This window comes from Staurois parvus, unplaced genomic scaffold (genome assembly GCF_062004578.1).
Source record: "Staurois parvus isolate SC_StPar_1 unplaced genomic scaffold, SC_StPar_1.0 ptg000155l, whole genome shotgun sequence".
Lineage (NCBI taxonomy): Eukaryota > Metazoa > Chordata > Amphibia > Anura > Ranidae > Staurois > Staurois parvus.
This window is the reverse complement of record NW_028317951.1, coordinates 29,779,041-29,799,284: the sequence shown is the minus strand read 5'-3', so window position 1 is coordinate 29,799,284 and position 20,244 is coordinate 29,779,041. Positions and strand designations below refer to the sequence as shown.

The following is a 20,244-nucleotide window of genomic DNA, read 5'->3' as shown; positions in this document are numbered from 1 at the left end:
TGAACTGCTGGAATATAACAGTCTCTTTCTTTGGAAGAAGCTTGGGGAGGGCGCAGTTCAGAGCTCCCGGAGAGATGGTCGGGAAAAGTTGGATATTCTTCTTTTGTATCGTCCAAACAAGTGAGTGTTCCCTTATTACAATGCATTGTGACTGTGCACAAGTTCTAGAAATATAGTATACATTACATAATGTGTGAGAGAGCAGGCGTAGGTGATTTTAGCACATATAAAACTTGTAAGGAAAAAAGCTGTTTTCATCAATAGCTTATGTTTTTCAAAAAAGAGGCGTTGTAACTGCTCTAACTAGCGTGTTGATGTCGAAAAATTCTAGTTTGGCTCTATGAGTTAATGATCTCTGCGGTTATAAGGAACATGGAAGTACATAGAAAAAAATAGATAACTGTGGACCTTTCATACCTGGTGCATAAATGCTTGGTCACATTATTGAAAATTGTCAGTTCTGTATATATGGTTCAGCCACCACTTAACTGTAGCCATACAAATGTGTTTTCTTTTACCATTTCACTGAGAATTATTACTTGAATTTAAAAAGAATAAATCTTCATATGATGATTCACTTTATCTAAGTGTTAAGTAAGGTGAAATGTACTTGTGTTCACATCAGACACCTAATCGTGGTAGGGAATTAAAAGAAAACTCTTCATTTCACTTTACCAAGAACATTTGACTTCAGCTCACTTCCGGGTTCGATAACTCAAGTCCATAAGGTGATGATGTGGGCCTCATTCTAATTCAGCAGTACATTTTAGGAACATAATTAAATTACACATTTTACATTTAAAGTAACCTTTTTAATTCCTGTTTGTTTTAGGACTGCTAGTTTGTCCTACGTAATAAAGACTATTTACCAAGCACCTGGTATACTTTGCATTGTTGTACGTGACAGAGGTATAAAAATACAATCTTCACATAATGTGAACACCTGTAGATGTTAAAAAAATTAATAAATAAACATCTATGTATTTAAAACCTAGACAAAGTTAGGCCTCATTCACACTGGTGTACTTAAGTGTATATCCATGCGAGGGCCTTGTTTCCTCACAGTTGTTCCGTGCATTCCTAGTGCAGGCAGTCCTATTCATATCAATTGGGATGCAGTGGCTGCATGGGCACATTCCGTGCGGGTGCGGGTGAGCATCCCTGATCACACACGGGGGTTGATTTACTCAAGGCAAATAGGCTGTGCACTTCAAGTGCACTGCAAGAGCACTGAAAGTGAAAATAAAAAAAAACAACATTTTGCTTGCACATGAGTGGATGAAAGAAATCGGCAAAGCTTCACCTCATTTCAGAGCTTCCCTTTGGATATAAAGCAACTGCACTTGCAGTCCACAGTATATTTACCTTTAATAAATCAACCCCATGGTCTGTGTTCAGGGCCATGCAAACACATGAATTTCAAATTGAGAGCAGAAGCTTTCTCTGTGCAGCCGCTGCTTCCCAACTAACATGAATGGGACTGCCTACATGGGGATGCAGAGAATGCCTGTGCATCCCCGGGCAGACAAACATGGCCCTTGCATGGAGAGTGGTTGTAGTATGTCCGTGTGCACAAGACCTTAAACTGGCCATATAATGTTTTCTGGCTAGTTCAAATTACCATCTCAAATTTGATCAGCAGATAGTCCTGTTGGCACCTCTCTGCCTGACATCCCTCAACTGAAAAATCGAAGGAGCTGGATGGAAAATTGTCAACTGAACAGTGCCTGCATTCAATCAGATGCAGGCACTGTTTGGGTATTCTGACAGCAATAGATACAGGGGGAGATTCGTCCAGCCACACTGTTTAACATGGATGGAATAATGTGTTTAGATTTTTTTGTTCTGCCAGTTGATAAAATAACTCTATGGGTGTATGGCCAGCTTTAAAGAAACAAATATTGCATCACAGGTATCTAATAAGGAGATAGCAATTTTCCTCAAAAATCTGTGTATTTAGTTCAAAGTGGGTCTCTAAAGTAATTAATAAAGTTCAATAGGGTTTAATATTATGATATTTGGTGTCTGCATTTCCAAGTTCTCATAAGCAGGTAGAGTGATCAGACATGTTTTAAGTAATGCCAGTTCACATATAAGTGGATTGGATGCGGTGAAATACCATTGCTTCCTATGATGCCTGTTCACATATGCCCGGTGCACTGGCAGTACGGATTCAGTGTGGATTGAAAATGAGTCATGTCCGATTTCTGAGCAGTGAGGTCTGTTTCAGGTGCAGATTACACGCTATTGACTTCTATGGGAAGTGTTTCTAAATCCCACATGTGTGAACAGAAAAAAATTCTGACCTGGAACTATCCTGAACCTGATGTAAACCTGACCTGAACCTCTGAACAACAACTGTGTCAATTAGGTGTGAAGCCTGAGCTTCAATCTGCACTGCACATGTGTGAATCAGCTGTTTAGTGTCACATAATACTGTACGATTTCTTAATCCCATGCAGGGGCAGACTGACCATTTGGAAACTCGAGCACTGCCCGGGGTCAGTAGGGGGCCCCATGAGATGCCCCTGGTACCTTTTTCATAGGCTTTTTTGAGTTTGGGCAAGGACACAGGGGCCCCATGATCCCCTATTGCCCGGGGGCCCCATGAGTTGTCAGTCCGCCCCTGATCCCATGTCTTTATCAGAGGGGCACACGTAATCTAAGTGTTTACCCAGAGTACAAAGTACACTAGATGCTACCAAACTGGTACTAGAAGATCAGTGATAGATTCAATGCAAACTGCAAGTCTAATTTATGGCACCATATAAATATGTACATTAAATAAGTATTCTTACCTTACACCTGTATGTAATTACAACCATTCACAGACAGCTGCTGTGACTGCTTTTCCCAGAGACATACACATATTGTAATAGGTTAACAGTGCCATTACTTGCTGCTGCAGAAACTCATACAATAAGAAATACAGATAGAAGTAGTTAATTTGGGGTAAGTATATTTAGAATATATATATATATATATATATATATATATATATATATATATATATATACATATACACACACACAGGGATTTTTTCTCAGAAAATAGGTGCAGGAACTCCCCCCTTCAGAGTCACCTTTTGTCTCCACCCCTCTACCCACCTCTGAGCACCATCCCTTGGTTCCCCCCCCCTTCCAACCTCTGAGCACTGTCCCCTAGTTCCAACCCCCACCCACCTCCCAGTACTGCCCTTTTAGGAGAATAGAGAACGAAGTATCATTTTGTGCTACTAAGTCATTTGTATGGAATTTGATCATGATAACAAGACAATAAAATAGATCCCCTGCAATGAGCAACAATAGACCCCCCCCACACACACAATAGACTCCCCTCCCAGCAACAATGGATGCCCCACAACAAAATACCACCCCAGCAACAATGGGCCCTCAGCAGCAACAACAGATCTCCTAGCAGCCAGCAACAATAGACCTCTCCCTCAACAGAAGATCCTTTGCCATTACACACATTCAGTGCTGGAGGTGTCAGAACTGCGATCCCCACTGAAAAAAGCCCTATATATATATATATATATATATATATATATATATATATATATATACAGTATCTCCCAGAAGTGAGTACACCCCTCACATTTTTGTAAATATTTTATTATAATTTTTATTCGACAACACTGAAGAAATGACACTTTGCTACAATGTACAGTAGTGAGTGTACAGCTTGTATAACAGTGTAAATTTGCTGTCCCCTCAAAATAACTCAACACACAGCCATTAATGTCTAAACCACTGGCAACAAAAGTGAGTGCACCCCTAAGGGAAAATGTCCAAATTGGGCCCAATTAGCCATTTTCCCTCCCCGATGTCATGTGACTCAGTGTTACAAGGTCTCAGGTGTGAATGGGGAGCAGGTGTGTTAAATTTGGTGTTATCTCTCTCACTCTCTTATACTTGCCACTGGAAGTTCAACATCGCACCTCCTCAGGGTCTGAAAAAAAAGAATTGTTGCTCTACATAAAGATGGCCTAGGCTATAAGAAGATTACCAAGACTGAAACTGTGCTGCAGTATGGTGGCCAAGACCATACAGCGGTTTAACAGGATAGGTTCCACTCAGAACAGGCCTCGCCATGGTCGACCAAAGAAGTTGAGTGCACGTGCTCAGTGTCATATCCAGGGGTTGTCTTTGAGAAATAGACATATGAGTGCTGCCAGCATTGCTGCAGAGGTTGAAGGGGGGGGGTCAGCCTGTCAGTGCTCAGACCATACGCCGCACATTGCATCAAATTGGTCTGCATGGCTGTCGGCCCAGAAGGAAGCCTCTTCTAACGATTATGCAAAAGAAAGCCCAACAGTTTGCTGAAGACAAGCAGACTAAGGATGGATTACTGGAACCATGTCCTGTGGTCTGCTGAGACCAAGATAAACTTATGTGGTTCAGATGTTGTCAAGTGTGTGTGGTGGCAACCAGGTGAGGAGTACAAAGACAAGGGTGTCTTGCCTACAGTCAAGCATGGTGGTAGAAGTGTCATGGTCTGGGGCTGCATGAGTGGTGCCAGCACTGGGGAGCTATAGTTCATTGAGGGAACCATGATAGCCAACATGTACTGTGACATACTGAAGCAGAGCATGATCCCCTCCCTTCAGAGACTGGGCCGCAAGGCAGTATTCCAACATGATAACGACCCCAAACACACCTCCAAGACGACCACTGCCTTGTTAAAGAAGCTGAGGGTAAAGGTGATAGACTGGCCAAGCATGTCTACCGACCTAAACCCTATTGAGCATCTGTGAGGCATCCTCAAACGGAAGGTGGAGGAGCGCAAGGTCTCTAACATCCACCAGCTCCATGATGTCCTCATGGAAGAGTGGAAGAGGACTCCAATGGCAACCTGAGAAGCTCTGGTGAACTCCATGCCCAAGAGGGTTAAGGCAGTGCTGGAAAATAATGGTGGCCACACAAAATATTGACACTTTGGGCCCAATTTGGACATTTTCACTTAGGGGTGTACTCACTTTTGTTGCCAGCAGTTTAGACATTAATGGCTGTGTGTTGAGTTATTTTGAGGGGACAGCAAATTTACACTGTTATACAAGCTGTGCACTCACTGCTTTACATTGTAGCAAAGAGTCATTTCTTCAGTGTTGTCACATGATAAGATATAATAAAATATTTACAAAAATTTGAGGGATGTAATCATGTCTGTGAGATACTATATATATATATATATATATATATATATATATACATACACACACACACATATATATATACATACACACAGTGGGGAAAATATTATTTGATTCCCTGCAGATTTTGTAAGTTTGCCCACTTACAAAGAAATGAAGGGTCTATAATTTTTATCATAGGTGCATTTTAAATGATAGAGACTGAATGTTAACCAAAAATCCAGAAACAAACATGATACCCTTGTTGGCAAGCACAGAGGTAAGACTATTCTTGTATTTGGTTACCATGTTTGCACATATCTCAGGAGGAATTTTGGTCCATTCTTCTCTCAATCCTTAAGGTTTCTTGGCTGTCGCTTGGCAACTCAAAGTTTCAGCTCCCTCCATAAATTTTCTATAAGATTAAGGTCTTGAGACTGGCTAGGCCAAAATTATTTTCGCCACTGTATATAGACAGACACTAGTTGGTGGACATAGACTTCCAGATGCTGATAAATTAAGATTTATTAGTATTACAAAGTATTTCAACAACATTGTAAAGCCCCAGCAATGTTTAAAGGACAATTGTAAAGGCAGTTGTGTTGTGTTCATAAGGGTTTGACATAATGATGTCTAGAGCCATACTCTTTTCACGTGTACAGTATATACAGATTCAATTTACAAGGAGAGTCAAAGGCACTTAGAAGATTGGGGGGTGTTATTTACTGGAACTGAAGAATGCAAAATCTTGTGCAGCTCTGTATAGAAACCAATAAACCAAACAGCTTCCATGTTTTATTGCTGAAGCCTAATTGAACAAGCTGAAGTTAGAAGCTGATTGGCTACCACACAGAGTTGAACCAAATTCTATGTGCGCCAGTTTTAGTATATTTCCCCCAGTGTGTACTGCAGATAGTGAGGAGTGTGTGTTATTGAAGGACCATGAGAACTCTTAAATTAAAAATATATGGTATACATAGCACTCTTTAGTTTTCAAAGCCACAGATAACAACAATGGTGCCAATTTACCACCAATAAGGGTGACTCACAGACTTGATGCTCATGGCACCTTCTAAGGTGGAGGAGGATTATCCCCATTTAGCCAGGCCTAGCACTAGGACCAAAGGACAGCTGGCAACTTGTGGTATTAATGCCTTTTGTTAAGTTATAATTTTATGTAGATATGCAGTAGATTAATCCAGTGCAGTGTGAGTAGATGTCCAATGCAATGCTTGGAGAAAGCCTTATAAGGTTCATCATTTGAGGAAAAAAAAGACTGTAGTGCTATACATTCCTGTATATCGGCTTGTTTCCTGAAAGTTCACTCTGTAGCAGAGCTCCAATTCAGTTGGATTAGTGAAAAATGTGTCCATCTGCTGACCACTGTCCTTGCTACTGCTGACCCTTAGTCACTGCAGGACACACTTGACATGCATGAATTGTAAAAATTCTAAAGGACAATGAAAGTCAGTCTAGACACAAAAACACAGCAATGCTCTAAAAATTTACAAGCAAAAATTATCTTTTGCATGTTTCAAAACACCAGTATAAGATACTGATTCATCCAGATACCAACAGTGATGGGAGAAAAGTCTGTTCTCCAGAACAGGGACCATGAGCTCTTCCAGCAACCCAATAGGGAATTAAAAGGCCTGGTTAATAGTCTGTTGCCTTCTAAATAGATAGTGATTATTCAGCCCATTGAACAAATAGCTGAATTTCCTGCGGTTTATGTATTACTAGTAATAACACTGTAATGGAAAATTATGACCATTAGTTTTTTTTATATTATTAGAATATTAAGAGAAAGAAGGGAGAGGCAGCAGCCATGAATATCTTCACCTTCCTGATAAAATCACTTATTTCCATGCAGAAAACTAACATATAGAAATCTGTTAAATGATTGCTTAAAGGGCAAGTCTAGATGTCTACTATATCTACAAGTACATACAGTATATACAGGTGTTATGTACTAATTGAGTAAGGCTAGCCATAGGCAAGTGGAAAAACAAAACACAACCTGTTGAACTAAAATTTAAATTGTCATTTGGTGTTTCATACGATTGTGCTATCAATTGTTTCGGAATTTTCCCTGTGAAAAATGTTTTTCTTCATCTGCAGAATGATGCAATGTACAGTAATCTGAGATATTGGCTTGAACGTTTAATATTAATATTGGGTTTATAATGTTAAATAACACACTTCCAGACCCATATATCTGGATTTCTTGTTGTGACTACAAGGCTGCAATACACCAATTGTTGAATGTGCTGGTCCCCTATGGCCACCTCTGGCTGCAGGAATTCTTTTATTTATTATAGTTTAAAAACACAAATATTACACTATGGTCATCAACATAGGATATGACAGAACTTTAGTGACTGAGAACGTTCTTTTTGCTCATGCGCATTTCAGTTTTATTTTTTTTTTTTCAAATGATAACCCTATAGACAGTTAGAGAATCAAACACAAAAAATTTCCAATGTGTTGGATCTATCAATTTTTATGGATGCATGAAAATTAGCTGTTGCTGTGGGCGCACATGATTTCAAAATTGAACAACTGATTCTTTCAACATGAAATTTTGTTCGTTTTTCGACTCATGTATGGCCTGCTTTAGTGTGTGTAGCTTTGAATAGGTCCCTCATACTCTTGCTGTGCCAGAGTACATTAATAAAATGAATAATTTAGAGGGAGTATGTACCTCTAATATTGCAGAACTGCAGTGAGCTGCTCCACTTTGTATCATTTCAAGTTATGTAACCTGTTTTTCTGTATGGAAAAGTCACTTTGGGGCAATCTGGAAAGTATACTGGAATGATGTAATAGCTAGACTTCTACTTGTGCTAAGACATATAATGAATCCTATGCATGGGTAGCTTAACTTGTGCATTACAGATCTGTTTTGTAGGGTAAGATGTAATGTTCTGTACATGTATACCAGTTTTTCCTGCAGTACTTCATGTAAACACTACATAATAGCTTTCTTTTTAGGCATTCACTCTTCTGGTGATGTTTACCACAGGATGTCTTTCTACTTGTAAATTAAATAAAATGATTGCCCCTACCATGTTTACAGTACATCCTCTGTTACATTCAGGCTCCATGCCAGAAAACTAGACTCATACTTTCAGAGTAATGTAGAGATCAGCCATCCATCTATGTATGAGATCCAAATGCCTAATGACTTCTCAGAGACATTAGGCAAAAACCCAAGTTGGATGAATAACTTTGTTTCATATAGAAAGGTCTGACGCCAGAGATTTCCTATATGGTTTGACAGTAGCCTTATGATGAAGGTCTAAGTGACCACATAGAAATTAGCTGAGCTGCATTATTTCTTGATGTTTCACTGCACAGACTTCAATCTGCACGATCACTATCTCTTCTTTCTCTCTTTATGTAGATTGCTCTGAAATTTACAAATACAAAATAAATTGTGTAAAAAAAGTGCTTTAAAGGCAATGTATTGTCTTTTCAACCTAGTTTTAAAATAGAAACACAGGAGAGTGACAACAGAAAAAGACCAAGTGGTCCATCAAATCTGCTCTTTTTTGGTTTTTGTTTTTACAATTTTTTCTAAGTATTTTTATTATTATTATACAGGATTTATATAGCGCCAACAGCTTGCGCAGCGCTTTACAATATAAGGGAGACAGTACAATTACAATACATTTCAGTACAGAAGGGATGTGAGGGCCCTGCTCGTGGAGCTTACAATCTAAAGGATTGACTGCTGGTGCCCAGTAGTTGGACTGCCAGCTCTCTGTGTCCCAGGCTGGGTCTCCCACTTGTTGCCCTCTTTGCAGAGTGCAAAAAATGCTCAGTGTTCAACCACCAGCCACTGAAAATACGCTGGTAATGTCAGGCATGGGATCAGGTAAGAAACCACTGACCTCCAATGCTCGGGAGATTCAATTTCACTACTATTGATTATTTAGATTTATTATTATTTATTTATTACATGTACTTATATAGCACCATCAATTTACACAGTGCTTTACATATATATTGTACATTCACATCAGTCCCTAACCCTCAAGGGGTGAACAATCTAAAGTCCCTAACTTACATCCATACATTCACATATTAGGGCCAATTTAGACAGGATCCAATTAACCTACCAGCATGTCTTTGGAGTGTGGTGGGAAACCGGAGTACCCAGAGGAAACCCACGGAGGCACAGGGAGAACATGCAAACTCCAAGCAGGTTTGGGATTTGAACCAAGGACCGTGGTACTACCAGGTGGAAGTGCTAACCTTTTAGCCACTGTGCTGTTCCACTGTGCTGGTGAGAAGAGTGTAAAAAACTTCTGCAATTGATCTCAAAGAACTGGACAAGTGATTCTAAATGAAGTATAAATAAAGCTCTATGTCTGGGTTCCTCAACAGGGTTTTCTAGAACCCAAAGCCCCCAGGGGTCTGCCACAAATCAACATTGTGGCAGATGAACAGTATATCCTCCCAATGCTGTTTTCAATGCGCACTGACAGTACTGACAGTCAGAGGTGTATTTACTGCTAGGCAAACAAGGCATTTGCCTGGGGCATCATTTTTCAGTGGGGCAGCACCGCCCCCTGGAACAAGGGACACATGCAGCATTGGGACCAAGAGGGATCCAAGAAAGGCTGTTTGACGTTGTATGCAGAACCCGACTCTCGTTCCCTGGAATGTCTGGAACTGTGAAGGGTGGCGGTGTATGGGGGGTGGTGGAAGTGGACGGCTCTCTTGACAGGCGGGAGGGGGGGGCGGCTTTTGGCGAGTCTAAGTAGAAGGCTCTCTCAGCCAAGGGGGGTAGTGGTGGTGGTAGTGGTGGGGGGGTGTGTTGATGTAAGGCAACCAATTTTTGTGTTGCCTAGGGCAGCACAAAACCTAAATACACCACTGCTGACAATGAGGTACCTAATGCCCTCTCTGTAGTTCCAGCTCCTGTGAACTCAAAGGGTGGCACCAGGAGGAGTGGAGAGAGCAGGAACATGAAGCTGAAGCAGGAGGTGAGTGCTCTGTATGGCAACGCTAAATGCAGAGAGAGCGGGAGCAGAGAGCTGAATCACATGGTTTAATGTAGTGCAGACGCGGACTGACAACTCATGGGGCCCCCAGGCAATAGGGGATCATGGGGCCCCTGTGTCCTTGCCCAAACTCAAAAAAGCCTATGAAATAGGTACCGGGGCATCCCATGGGGTCCCCTACTGACCCTGGGCCCTCAGGCAGTGCCCGAGTTTCCAAATGGTCAGTCCGCCCCTGATGTAGTGGAAGGTGACATCCTGTGTATGAAGTCTGCAAAGAGCGGAAGTACATGTCAGATTGAATGTAGCAGGATGTGAGATCATAATAGCTTTATGTTATGCCATAACTGTCAACTCCTGCTACATTCAGTCTCATTCAGATGCGTGCTCCCGCACTCTGCTCCCCTTCTCCACAGTCTGCTTTTAGAGCTGCCATACACTGGATGTCACCTCCTGCATCAGCCTCATGCTCCCGCTCCCACTCTCTCCCTCCTCTCTCCACAGTCTGCGTTCAGCGCTGTCATAATGAGAGTGCTATGTAGAAGTGATAATATAGGCTGAAAATTTTTACCTATATAATGTGTATTCAGGGGCGGACTTACCATTTGTAAACTCGGGCACTGCCCGAGGGACTGGGGTCAGTAGGGGGCCCCATGAGATGACCCTGGTACCTTTTTCAAAGGCTTTTTTGAGTTTGGACAAGGACACAGGGGCCCCATGATCCCCTATTGCCCGGGGGCCCCATGAGTTGTCAGTCCACCCCTGTGTGTATTTAAATACATAAATGTACAAAGGACAATCTTAACCTCTTCGCCGTCGCCTCCCTGCGAAGCCGGGAGGCGGGATTTTAGGGTCATGTGACCGCTGTGATTCGCCATCACGGTGGTCACATGATCGGAGATCGGGACCTTTCCGCGAGGCACGGACATATCTGCTGGGAATGTGCAGGGCACGCACTCTCAGCACATATGTATTTTCAAATTGCACGCAAATATGCAGCCGCTCGGTGTGAAGGCCCAGACACCAACAGGCTGCATATTTGCTTGCGCTCAGCGTAAAGGGGTTAAGTTATGCTTTACAGGCCCTGAATAAATACAATGTTGGAGGAAGGAGCCAGAGTTTACAAAATTGCTGGGCAAAATCTTTTTTTAGATTTTGATTTTTTTACATTTATGCTGCACAGTAACATCAACATTAATAAAAATATAAGTTCCATAAATTGCAGCGTATAAGCAAGAGCACTAGCCCTAGGCTGGAAAGGGATGTGTTAGGGGCAAAGAATATGATAATGTGCCAAGAAGGTTCCTTTTTATAACATATACAGTACAGTACTTTCTATGCACATGATTAATTCACATATTTTCTGTTAATTTCTGTCTATTTTTCTGCTTACTCTTAAAAGAAGCTCATGATGAAAGAAATGTGGGGGCAGTTATCACTGCCATTCTAATGAATGCTTGGCATTCATTCTGATCACCTGAATTTGATTCCTGGACATCCCGAAACAAGCATTCAGGCATGTGACTTAAAAAGTGCTCAAGTCAATATGGCAGCCTAAAAGCTAGTATTTTCAGAAGCAGGGGTCATCATCAGCATTATTATTATTATACAGGATTTATATAGTGCCAACAGTTTGTATAGTTCATACAACATAAGGGCAGACAGTACAATTACAACAAAAATTAATACAGGCGGGATCAGAGGGCCCTGGTCGTTAGAGCTTACAATCTAAGAGGGAGGGTCAATTGATAAAAAAGTAATAACTCTGGGGATGGGCTGATGGAAAAAATACATTTACAGTTGCTAGGTGGGGCCAGGATAGGCCACTCTGAAGAGATGAATTTTTAGGGATCTTCTAAAATCGGACAGAGTAGAAGATAGTCGGTCATATTGGGGAAGGGAGTTCCAGAGGATGAGAGCAGCTCTGGAGAAGTCCAGAAGGCAAGCATGGGAGGAGGTGACAAGGGAGCTAGAGAACAGGAGGTCTTGGGAGGAACGGAGAGAACGATTTGGTTGGTATTTTGACACAAGGTTAGTGATGTAGCTGGGAGCTGAGTTGTGGATGGCTTTATAAAGCATAGGTTTCTTTAAAGAAAATAGGCTTTTCACTTTGCAATGGAGTTTTCACTTTGTAAGGGAGCTTAGTGGATGTGGTAAAAATTAATTTTGCAAAGTATCACTTGCGAAGAACATAACAAATTGTATTTGCTTGCACATGATTGGATGAGGTCAGTCAGCAGAGCCTCACCATATTCACTAACTAAGGGAAATTCCTTTACAAAGTGTACAGGCTATTTGTCTTTAGTAAACCACCCCCAGTCTTGTTGTACTAGGAAACAGAGTAAAAAGGGCTGAAATACTTTTACTGGAGAAAATGCTGCTACAGGATTCTTTTTATGCTGGTCGTATGACAATAAGTCTATCCTTTTGGCTGTGTGATCTTTCCCACAAAGGAAGATTAGTCAGTCTAAACTGATCCTCCCCTTCAACAAAGGTGACATAACCATATGCCTAGGCTTTTGGTCACATGATCAGCACACGACGACACCTACAGTGAAATTTTTCATAGCTGAAACATTTATTTCTCTTGTTGTATTTGCGTACCGTTTGAAAACACATATGTGCTGAGAGTGCGTGCCCTGCACGCTCCCAGCACATACAGGTGAAACTCGAAAAATTAGAATATCGTGCAAAAGTTCATTTATTTCAGTAATGCAAATTAAAAGGTGAAACTAATATATGAGATAGACTCATTACATGGAAAGCAAGCTAGTTCAAGCCATGATTTGTCATAATTGTGATGATTATGGCTTACAGATCATGAAAACCCCAAATCCACAAGCTCAGAAAATCAGAATATTACATGCAATCAATAACACAAGGATTGTACATAGAACAATATCGGACCTCTGAAAATTCTAAGCATGCATATGTACTCAGTACTTGGTTTGGGCCCCTTTTGCAGCAATTACTGCCTCAATGCGGCATGGCATAAAAGCTATCAGCCTGTGGCACTGCTGAGGTGTTATGGAAGATCAGGATGCTTCAATAGCGGCCTTCAGCTCTTCTGCATTGTTCGGTCTCATGTCTCTCATTTTTCTCTTGGCAATGCCCCATAGATTCATGGGGTTCAGGTCAGGCGAGTTTGCTGGCCAATCAAGCTCATTAATCCCAAGGTCATTGAACCAGGTTTTGGTGCTTTTGGCAGTGTGGGCACATGCCAAGTCCTGCTGGAAAATGAAGTCAGCATCCCCATAAAGCTCGTCTGTGGAAGGAAGCATGAAGTGCTCCAAAATCTCCTAGTAGACGGATGCTTTGACCCTGGACTTAATGAAGCACAGTGGACCAACACCAACAGATGAAATGGCTCCCCAAATCAACACAGACTGTGGAAACTTCACACTGGACTTCAAGCATCTTTCAGTGTATGCCTCTCCATTCTTCCTCCATACTCTGGGTCCTTGGTTTCCAAATGAGATGCAAAAGTTGCTCTCATCAGAAAAGAGGACTTTGGACCACTGAGCAACAGACCAGGTCTGTTTTTCTTTAGCCCAGGTAAGACGCTTCTGACATTGTTTGTTGTTCAGCAGCGGCTTGACAAGAGGAATACGACATTTGAAGCCTATGTCCAGGATCCGTCTGTGTGTGGTGGCTCTTGATGCACTGACTCCAGCCTCAGTCCACTCCTTGTGAAAGTCCCCAACACTTTTAAATGGCCTTTTCCTGACAATCCTCTCCAGGCTGCGGTCATCCCTGCTGCTTGTGCACCTTTTTCTTCCACACTTTTCCCTTCCACATAACTTTCTATTCTATGTGCTTTGATACAGCACTTTGGGAACATCCAACTTCTTTTGCAATTACCTTTTGAGACTTTCCCTCCTTATGGAGGGTGTCAATGATGGTTTTCTGCACAACTGTCAGGTCAGCAATCTTTCCCATGATTGTGATTCCTACTGAACCAGACTGAGAGACCATTTAAAGGCTCAGGAACCCTTTGCAGGAGTTATGGCTTAATTAGCTGATTAGAGTGGGACACTTTGAGCCTAGAATATTGCACCTTTTCACAATATTCTAATTTTCTGAGATTGTGGATTTGGGGTTTTCATGAGCTGTAAGCCATAATCATCACAATTATGACAAATCACAGCTTGAACTATCTTGCTTTGCATGTAATGAGTCTCTCTCATATATTAGTTTCACCTTTTAAGTTGCATTACTGAAATAAATGAACTTTTGCACGATATTCAAATTTTTCGAGTTTCACCTATATGTCCGTGATTCACGGAAAGGTCCAGATCTCCCCTTGCGATCGGTATCTTTTCTGATAATGTGACCACCGTGACAGCGAATTATGGCAGTCAGATGACCCTAAAACCCCTCCCCACCTCCCGGCTTCTGAAACCTCTTAAAGGGCAGGGAGGCGCCGACGCAAAGGGGTAAAAGGTATAAGATCTGTAATAAAATGTTTGACAAACTCCTGTTCTATATCTTACTCAATATTACATTATTGAATTTTAAGTTCAACCCTATATTCATAGCCCAATTTACAATAAATGCTGAATATAGTGTAAATCTAGGTTTCATCAAATCTGTTGGGTAAATTTACTAAAGAAATAGAGGCTGCTCTCTTAAGAAGGCAGCACAGACTTCCTAATCATGTGATCACTGCGATTGGCTGTCACAAGGGTCACATATTGAGGAACCCATCCCACCAACTCCAGATCTTGAACAGAGACCAGGAGATGCCTGTGAATGGAGATGAACTAGAACACCTGTCAGGTTTTTATTGCTTCCTCTGCTTTGTTAAGGAGATTTGCCCTCTCTATTTGTCCTGCTTACCATCATTGTTGAAAGTAAATCCCCAAATTTTGGGTTGTCCCCAGGGTAGTAATGGAGGTAAAATCTTCCAATGTGGAGTTCAGGTGGCCCTGGTGACACTGAGGTATTCCATCACTTTGCAGGAATTATTTTGACCATGAGACAGGAAGTGAATTGAAATCTCCCCAATGCGACACAGATGGCAAAAAGAACTGACGGGGTGATATTACTTCCTTACTCTATCCAAAAACGAAAAATACAGTTTTGCCTATTCAGTAGTTCTACTTTCACTTCTCACCTTTTGGCAAAGATCAAGTGCAGTATCTGTTCTTATCAGTGTCCAGTAGGAGTGCTCCACCATCATTCCTGCTTGCGGGGATGATAGGTTGTATAGTACCCCTGCTGGTAGGATGGGGGTCCTAATGGTTAGTACAGGCTGGAACAGAAACCGAGGCACCCACAGGTAGTTGGGGCCCGGGAGTAACTCCCCCTGGAAAACCAGAGGGGCCCAGTTCCTTCTGGTTTGAACGGATCTACCTTGTCTGACCAGGGGCTGGGGAGGCAGAGAGTCCGCAGACCAGTGCCCCCTGAGTGGTCGCCTCAGGGGTGCTCTTAGTAGCACATGGGGATGGGATCCCAAGTGTGAAACGTGCACATGGTCACTGTTCCAAAACACTTTTTCTGCACTGCACCTTTTAGGGCTAGGCCTTTTGGCTAAGTCCAGGGCAATTTTTATGCTACAGGCCTCAGGGCCTAGCCAGTGCACAGTTGCACGGCCACTTTTTTATTTTTACTTATTTATTTAATTTATTTTTTCTCCCATGTTTTGTCACTTTTACTTATGTGTGTGTTTTTTTCCTCACGGATTGTAGGATGTGGGTTCTCGGGCCTAAACCTGAAGTCTAGGGGGAGGATGTGTGGCCTTTTGGTTCCTTCCTCCCCTGTCCATAGGGTGGCTTCTCTTCGGGAGAGCCCCCTTACCAAGTACTTGGTGGCTGGTTTAGGCTCGCCACAAGGAAAGGGGTCCGCCAGACCTTTTGGCCAGGTGGACCACATGGGAACTTTAGTCCCTGTCAGGAGCTTCGTGCCCCGGGGGATCAGTGTAGAGGTCCTACTTCTTTGGGGGGTGGACAAAGCATACCCCTAAGTGCACTTTTTTGTGTTGGTTTTGCACTAGCACGTTTTTTTGTTCACTTATGGGTTTTTTGTTTTTCGCACGTTCGCGGACTTAAAAAAATAAACATAAAAGTAGTTCTACTTTCACTGAACTGTTTTGTAGCATTTCTTAATGTTTCTCTTTAAAAATGAAGGAATGCATAAAAAAAAGCTGCAGAAATAAAATGACTTTTAAGGTTGCATTAACACTATAATGATTATATTAAAAAAATTGAGTGATTGGATTTACATATACTATAGTTATCATTACAGAATTCAGTTTGATGATGAGTAGCCATATATTAGCAATTATCTGGACGTACTTTTTTAGACATATAAACTTTACAATATACAGCACATTGTGCCTGTTTGCTGTATTGTATAAATAGTTTTTTTTTTTATGGCGTATTCATAATAGCAGGGCAGGTTGACTAGTGGAAATGGATAGTTTAGAAAGTCATGTAAATGAAAAGTAATACTAACTTCCAGTTTAGTCTGTCTGACATTTACACCAGGAGGTTATCTACTGCAGTTAGGGTGTTCTTTTAACCAAATCAGCAATGATTAACAGACAGAGCTAGAAGACAACTGAGCAAAATCTAATTATTAACAGAAATTCATATATCTCTACCTAATCCTTTAAATTATTATAAAATAGATCCAAGTTTACTATAACTATATACATAGACACAGTAAATGGTATTTCAAGTCATTCAGACAATAAAAGCTATCAATGTACAGTATCTATCTATCTATCTATCTATCTATCTATCTATCTATCTATCTACAGTTGTGTTCAAAATAATAGCAGTATGTTGAAAAAAGTGAATAAAGCTCAAAACCCTTCTAATAGCTTTTATTTCCATACACACAAATGCATTGGGAACACTACACATTTTATTCCAAATCAAAACATGAAGAAAAATATATCAAATTTGTGTTGTTCCTCTAAAAAAAATGGAAGAAAAGTGAATATTAGACTGTTCAAAAAAATAGCAGTGTTTGTATTCTTCTTTACAAACTCAAACATTCACTATATAAACTGAAAAATGTTTGAAGATTTTGCTTTCCTTTGAATCACTTAATTAATATTTAGTCGTATAAGCACTGTTTCTGAGAACTGCTGAACATCTGTGTTGCATGGAGTCAACCAACTTCTGGCACCTGTGAACAGGTATTCCAGCCCAGGATGATTGGACTACATTCCACAGTTCTTCTCTATTTCTTGGTTTTGCCTCAGAAACTGCATTTTTGATGTCACCCCACAAGTTTTCTATTGGATTAAGATCCGGGGATTTGGCTGGCCACTCCATAAAGTCAATCTTGTGGGTTTGGAACCAAGATGTTGCACGTTTACTGGTGTGTTTGGGGTCGTTGTCTTGTTGGAACACCCATTTCAAAGGCATTTCCTCTTCAGCATAAGGCAGCATGACCTCTTCAAGTATTCTGATGTATTCAAACTGATCCATGATCCCTGGTATGCGATAAATAGGCCCAACACCGTAGTATGAGAAAAATCCCCATGCTTCACTGTCTTCACAGTGTACTGTGGCTTGAATTCAGTGTTTGGGGGTCTTACTTTCATCAGTCCACAAAATGTTGCGCCATTTCTCTGTAGGCCAGTCAATGTGCTCTTTGACAAATTGTAACCTCTTCAGCACATGTCTTTTTTTCAACAGTGGGACTTTGCGGGGGCTTCTTGCAATAGCTTGGCTTCACATAGGCGTCTTCTAATTGTAACAGTACTCACAGGTAACTTTAGACCTTCTTTGATCTTCCTGAAGCTGATTGTTGGCTGAGTCCTTGCCATTTTGGCTATTCTTCTATCCATTCGAATGGTAGTTTTTCGCTTTCTTCCACGTCTTTCAGGTTTTGGTTGCCATTTTAAAGCATTTGCAATAATTTTAGCTGAGCAGCCTATCATTTTCTGCACTTCTTTATATGTTTTCCCCTCTCCAATCAACTTTTTAATCAAGGTACGCTGTTCTTCTGAACAATGTCTGGAACGACCCATTTTCCTCAGAATTTCAGAGAGAAATGCACTGTAACCAGCATGTACAACATTTGCTGCCTTCCTTCCTTAAATAAGGGCAATAATTGCCACCTGTTTTTCAAAGAATGAATGACCTCACTAATAGAACTCCACACTGCTATTATTTTGAACATGCCCCTTTCAATTATTGATTCAATTACACAGAATCAGCAGCATGCATGTCATGACTGTTGGGTCTGTTGGATTTCTATTACTCTACTACACCTACTAGTAAATTATTTGCCATGTAGAAATATCATTTCTACCAAAAACAGTGATTGATCAGGTTAGTGATGTCTGACTGCTATTATTTTGATATTTTGAACACAACTGTATCTATCTACTATCTATCTATCTATCTATCTATCTATCTATCTATCTATCTATCTATCTATCTATCTATCTATCTATCTATCTATCTATCTGTCTATCTGTCTATCTGTCTGTCTATCTGTCTGTCTGTCTGTCTGTCTGTCTGTCTGTCTGTCTGTCTGTCTATCTATCTATCTATCTATCTATCTATCTATCTATCTATCTATCTGTCTTCCACATTGATGTATGGATGAACTATGCATTGAAATATAGATGTGTTTTTCTGCTGCATGAAAATTGCTAGATGGGTATTACATTTTAGTAAATACTGGTTCTATTTTTTTGTTTTTTACTATTATTCTACACAGCAGTCACCACATGGCTTTGTGCTACTGGGTGTCATACTACACACTAGGTAAACCATACACCAATCAGCCATAACATTATGGCCACCCACCATAACCCAGCGAGGCATGAATGCCTCAAGACCTTTGAAGGTATGCTGTGGTATCTGGCACCAAGCTATCAGTAGCAGATCCTTTATGTCCTGTATGTTGCAAAGTAGGACCTCCTTGGATCGGACATGTTTTTTCTGTACATCCTACAGATGCTTAATTGGATTGAGATCTGGAGAATTTGGAGGTCAAGCCAAAACCTCAAATTCGTTGTTGTGTTCCTCAAATCAGTCTTGAATGAATCAGACCAGGCCTCCTTCTTCCATTGCTCTGTGGTCCATTTTTGATGCTCATGTGGCCATTGTAGGCACTTTTGGCTATGGACACGAGTCAACATGGGCACCCTGATCAAGTTGGAGTTCACTGTGTGTTTTGACACCTTTCTGTCGGAATCAGCATCAAATTGTTCAGCAATTTTAGCTACAGTAGGCCTTCTATTGGATCAGACTTCATGGGCCAGACATCACTCCTCATGTGCATCAGTGAGCCTTGACCACCCATGACATGTCAGGGGTTCGCTGGTTTTTCTTCCTTTGACCAGTTTTGATATATCCTGATCACATCAGACTGGGAACATTCCACAAAAGCTGCAGTTTTGGAGCTGGTCTGACCCATTACAATTTGACCCTTATCAGAGTTGCTCAAATCCTTACACTTGGCCATTTTTTCTGCTTTCAACACATCAGCTTCAGGGACAACATGTTCACTTGCTTCCTAATATATTCCCTAGACTTTCAGATACTTTGGTAATGAGATTATCAATGTTGCTCATTTTGCCTTTCAGTGGTCATAAAGTTATGGGGAATTGGTATATATTCACCCAGGGCTTTTTATTCTCAAAGACTAGGTGCAGGAACTCCCCTTTTCTGAGTAACCCCTTGTCTCCACCCCTTACCCACCTCTAAGCACCATACAATCAAGTATCAGAACCAAGTTTCATTTTGTGAAATACCAGTAAGTTAGATCCACTGCAGTTAGCAACAACAGAACCCCTCCCCAGCAACAATAGATCCCCCAACAATAAACCCCCTGACAACACTAGACTCCCCCAGCAACAATGAACCCCCTGCAACAAAATACCACCCTTGCAACAATAGCCCCCCCCCACCGACAGCAACAACAGATCTCCAAGCAGCCAGCATCAATAGACTTCTATCTCAACAGTAGATCCCACCCAGCAACATAAGACACCCCCAGCAAAATAAGACCCCGCTCCCCCAGGAACAATAGGTTTCCCACCAGCAATAACAGACCTCCCCAGAAACAACAGACCCCCCAGCAACAATATATCCCCCCAGAAACAATAAACTCCCCCAGCAACAATGATACTCC

At 41.3% G+C, this 20,244-nt stretch overlaps 1 protein-coding gene across 1 annotated transcript in view; it reads left to right on the top strand.

Moving 5' to 3' along the window:
- MELTF (melanotransferrin) overlaps nucleotides 1–20,244 on the top strand; it is a 96,623-nt gene continuing 76,379 nt past the window's right edge. Inside the window, exon 1 of the mRNA XM_089675608.1 lies at nucleotides 1–120. Coding sequence (XP_089531734.1) covers nucleotides 75–120 — 46 coding nt within the window. The 5' untranslated portion in view covers nucleotides 1–74. The remainder of the gene's footprint in view (nucleotides 121–20,244) is intronic.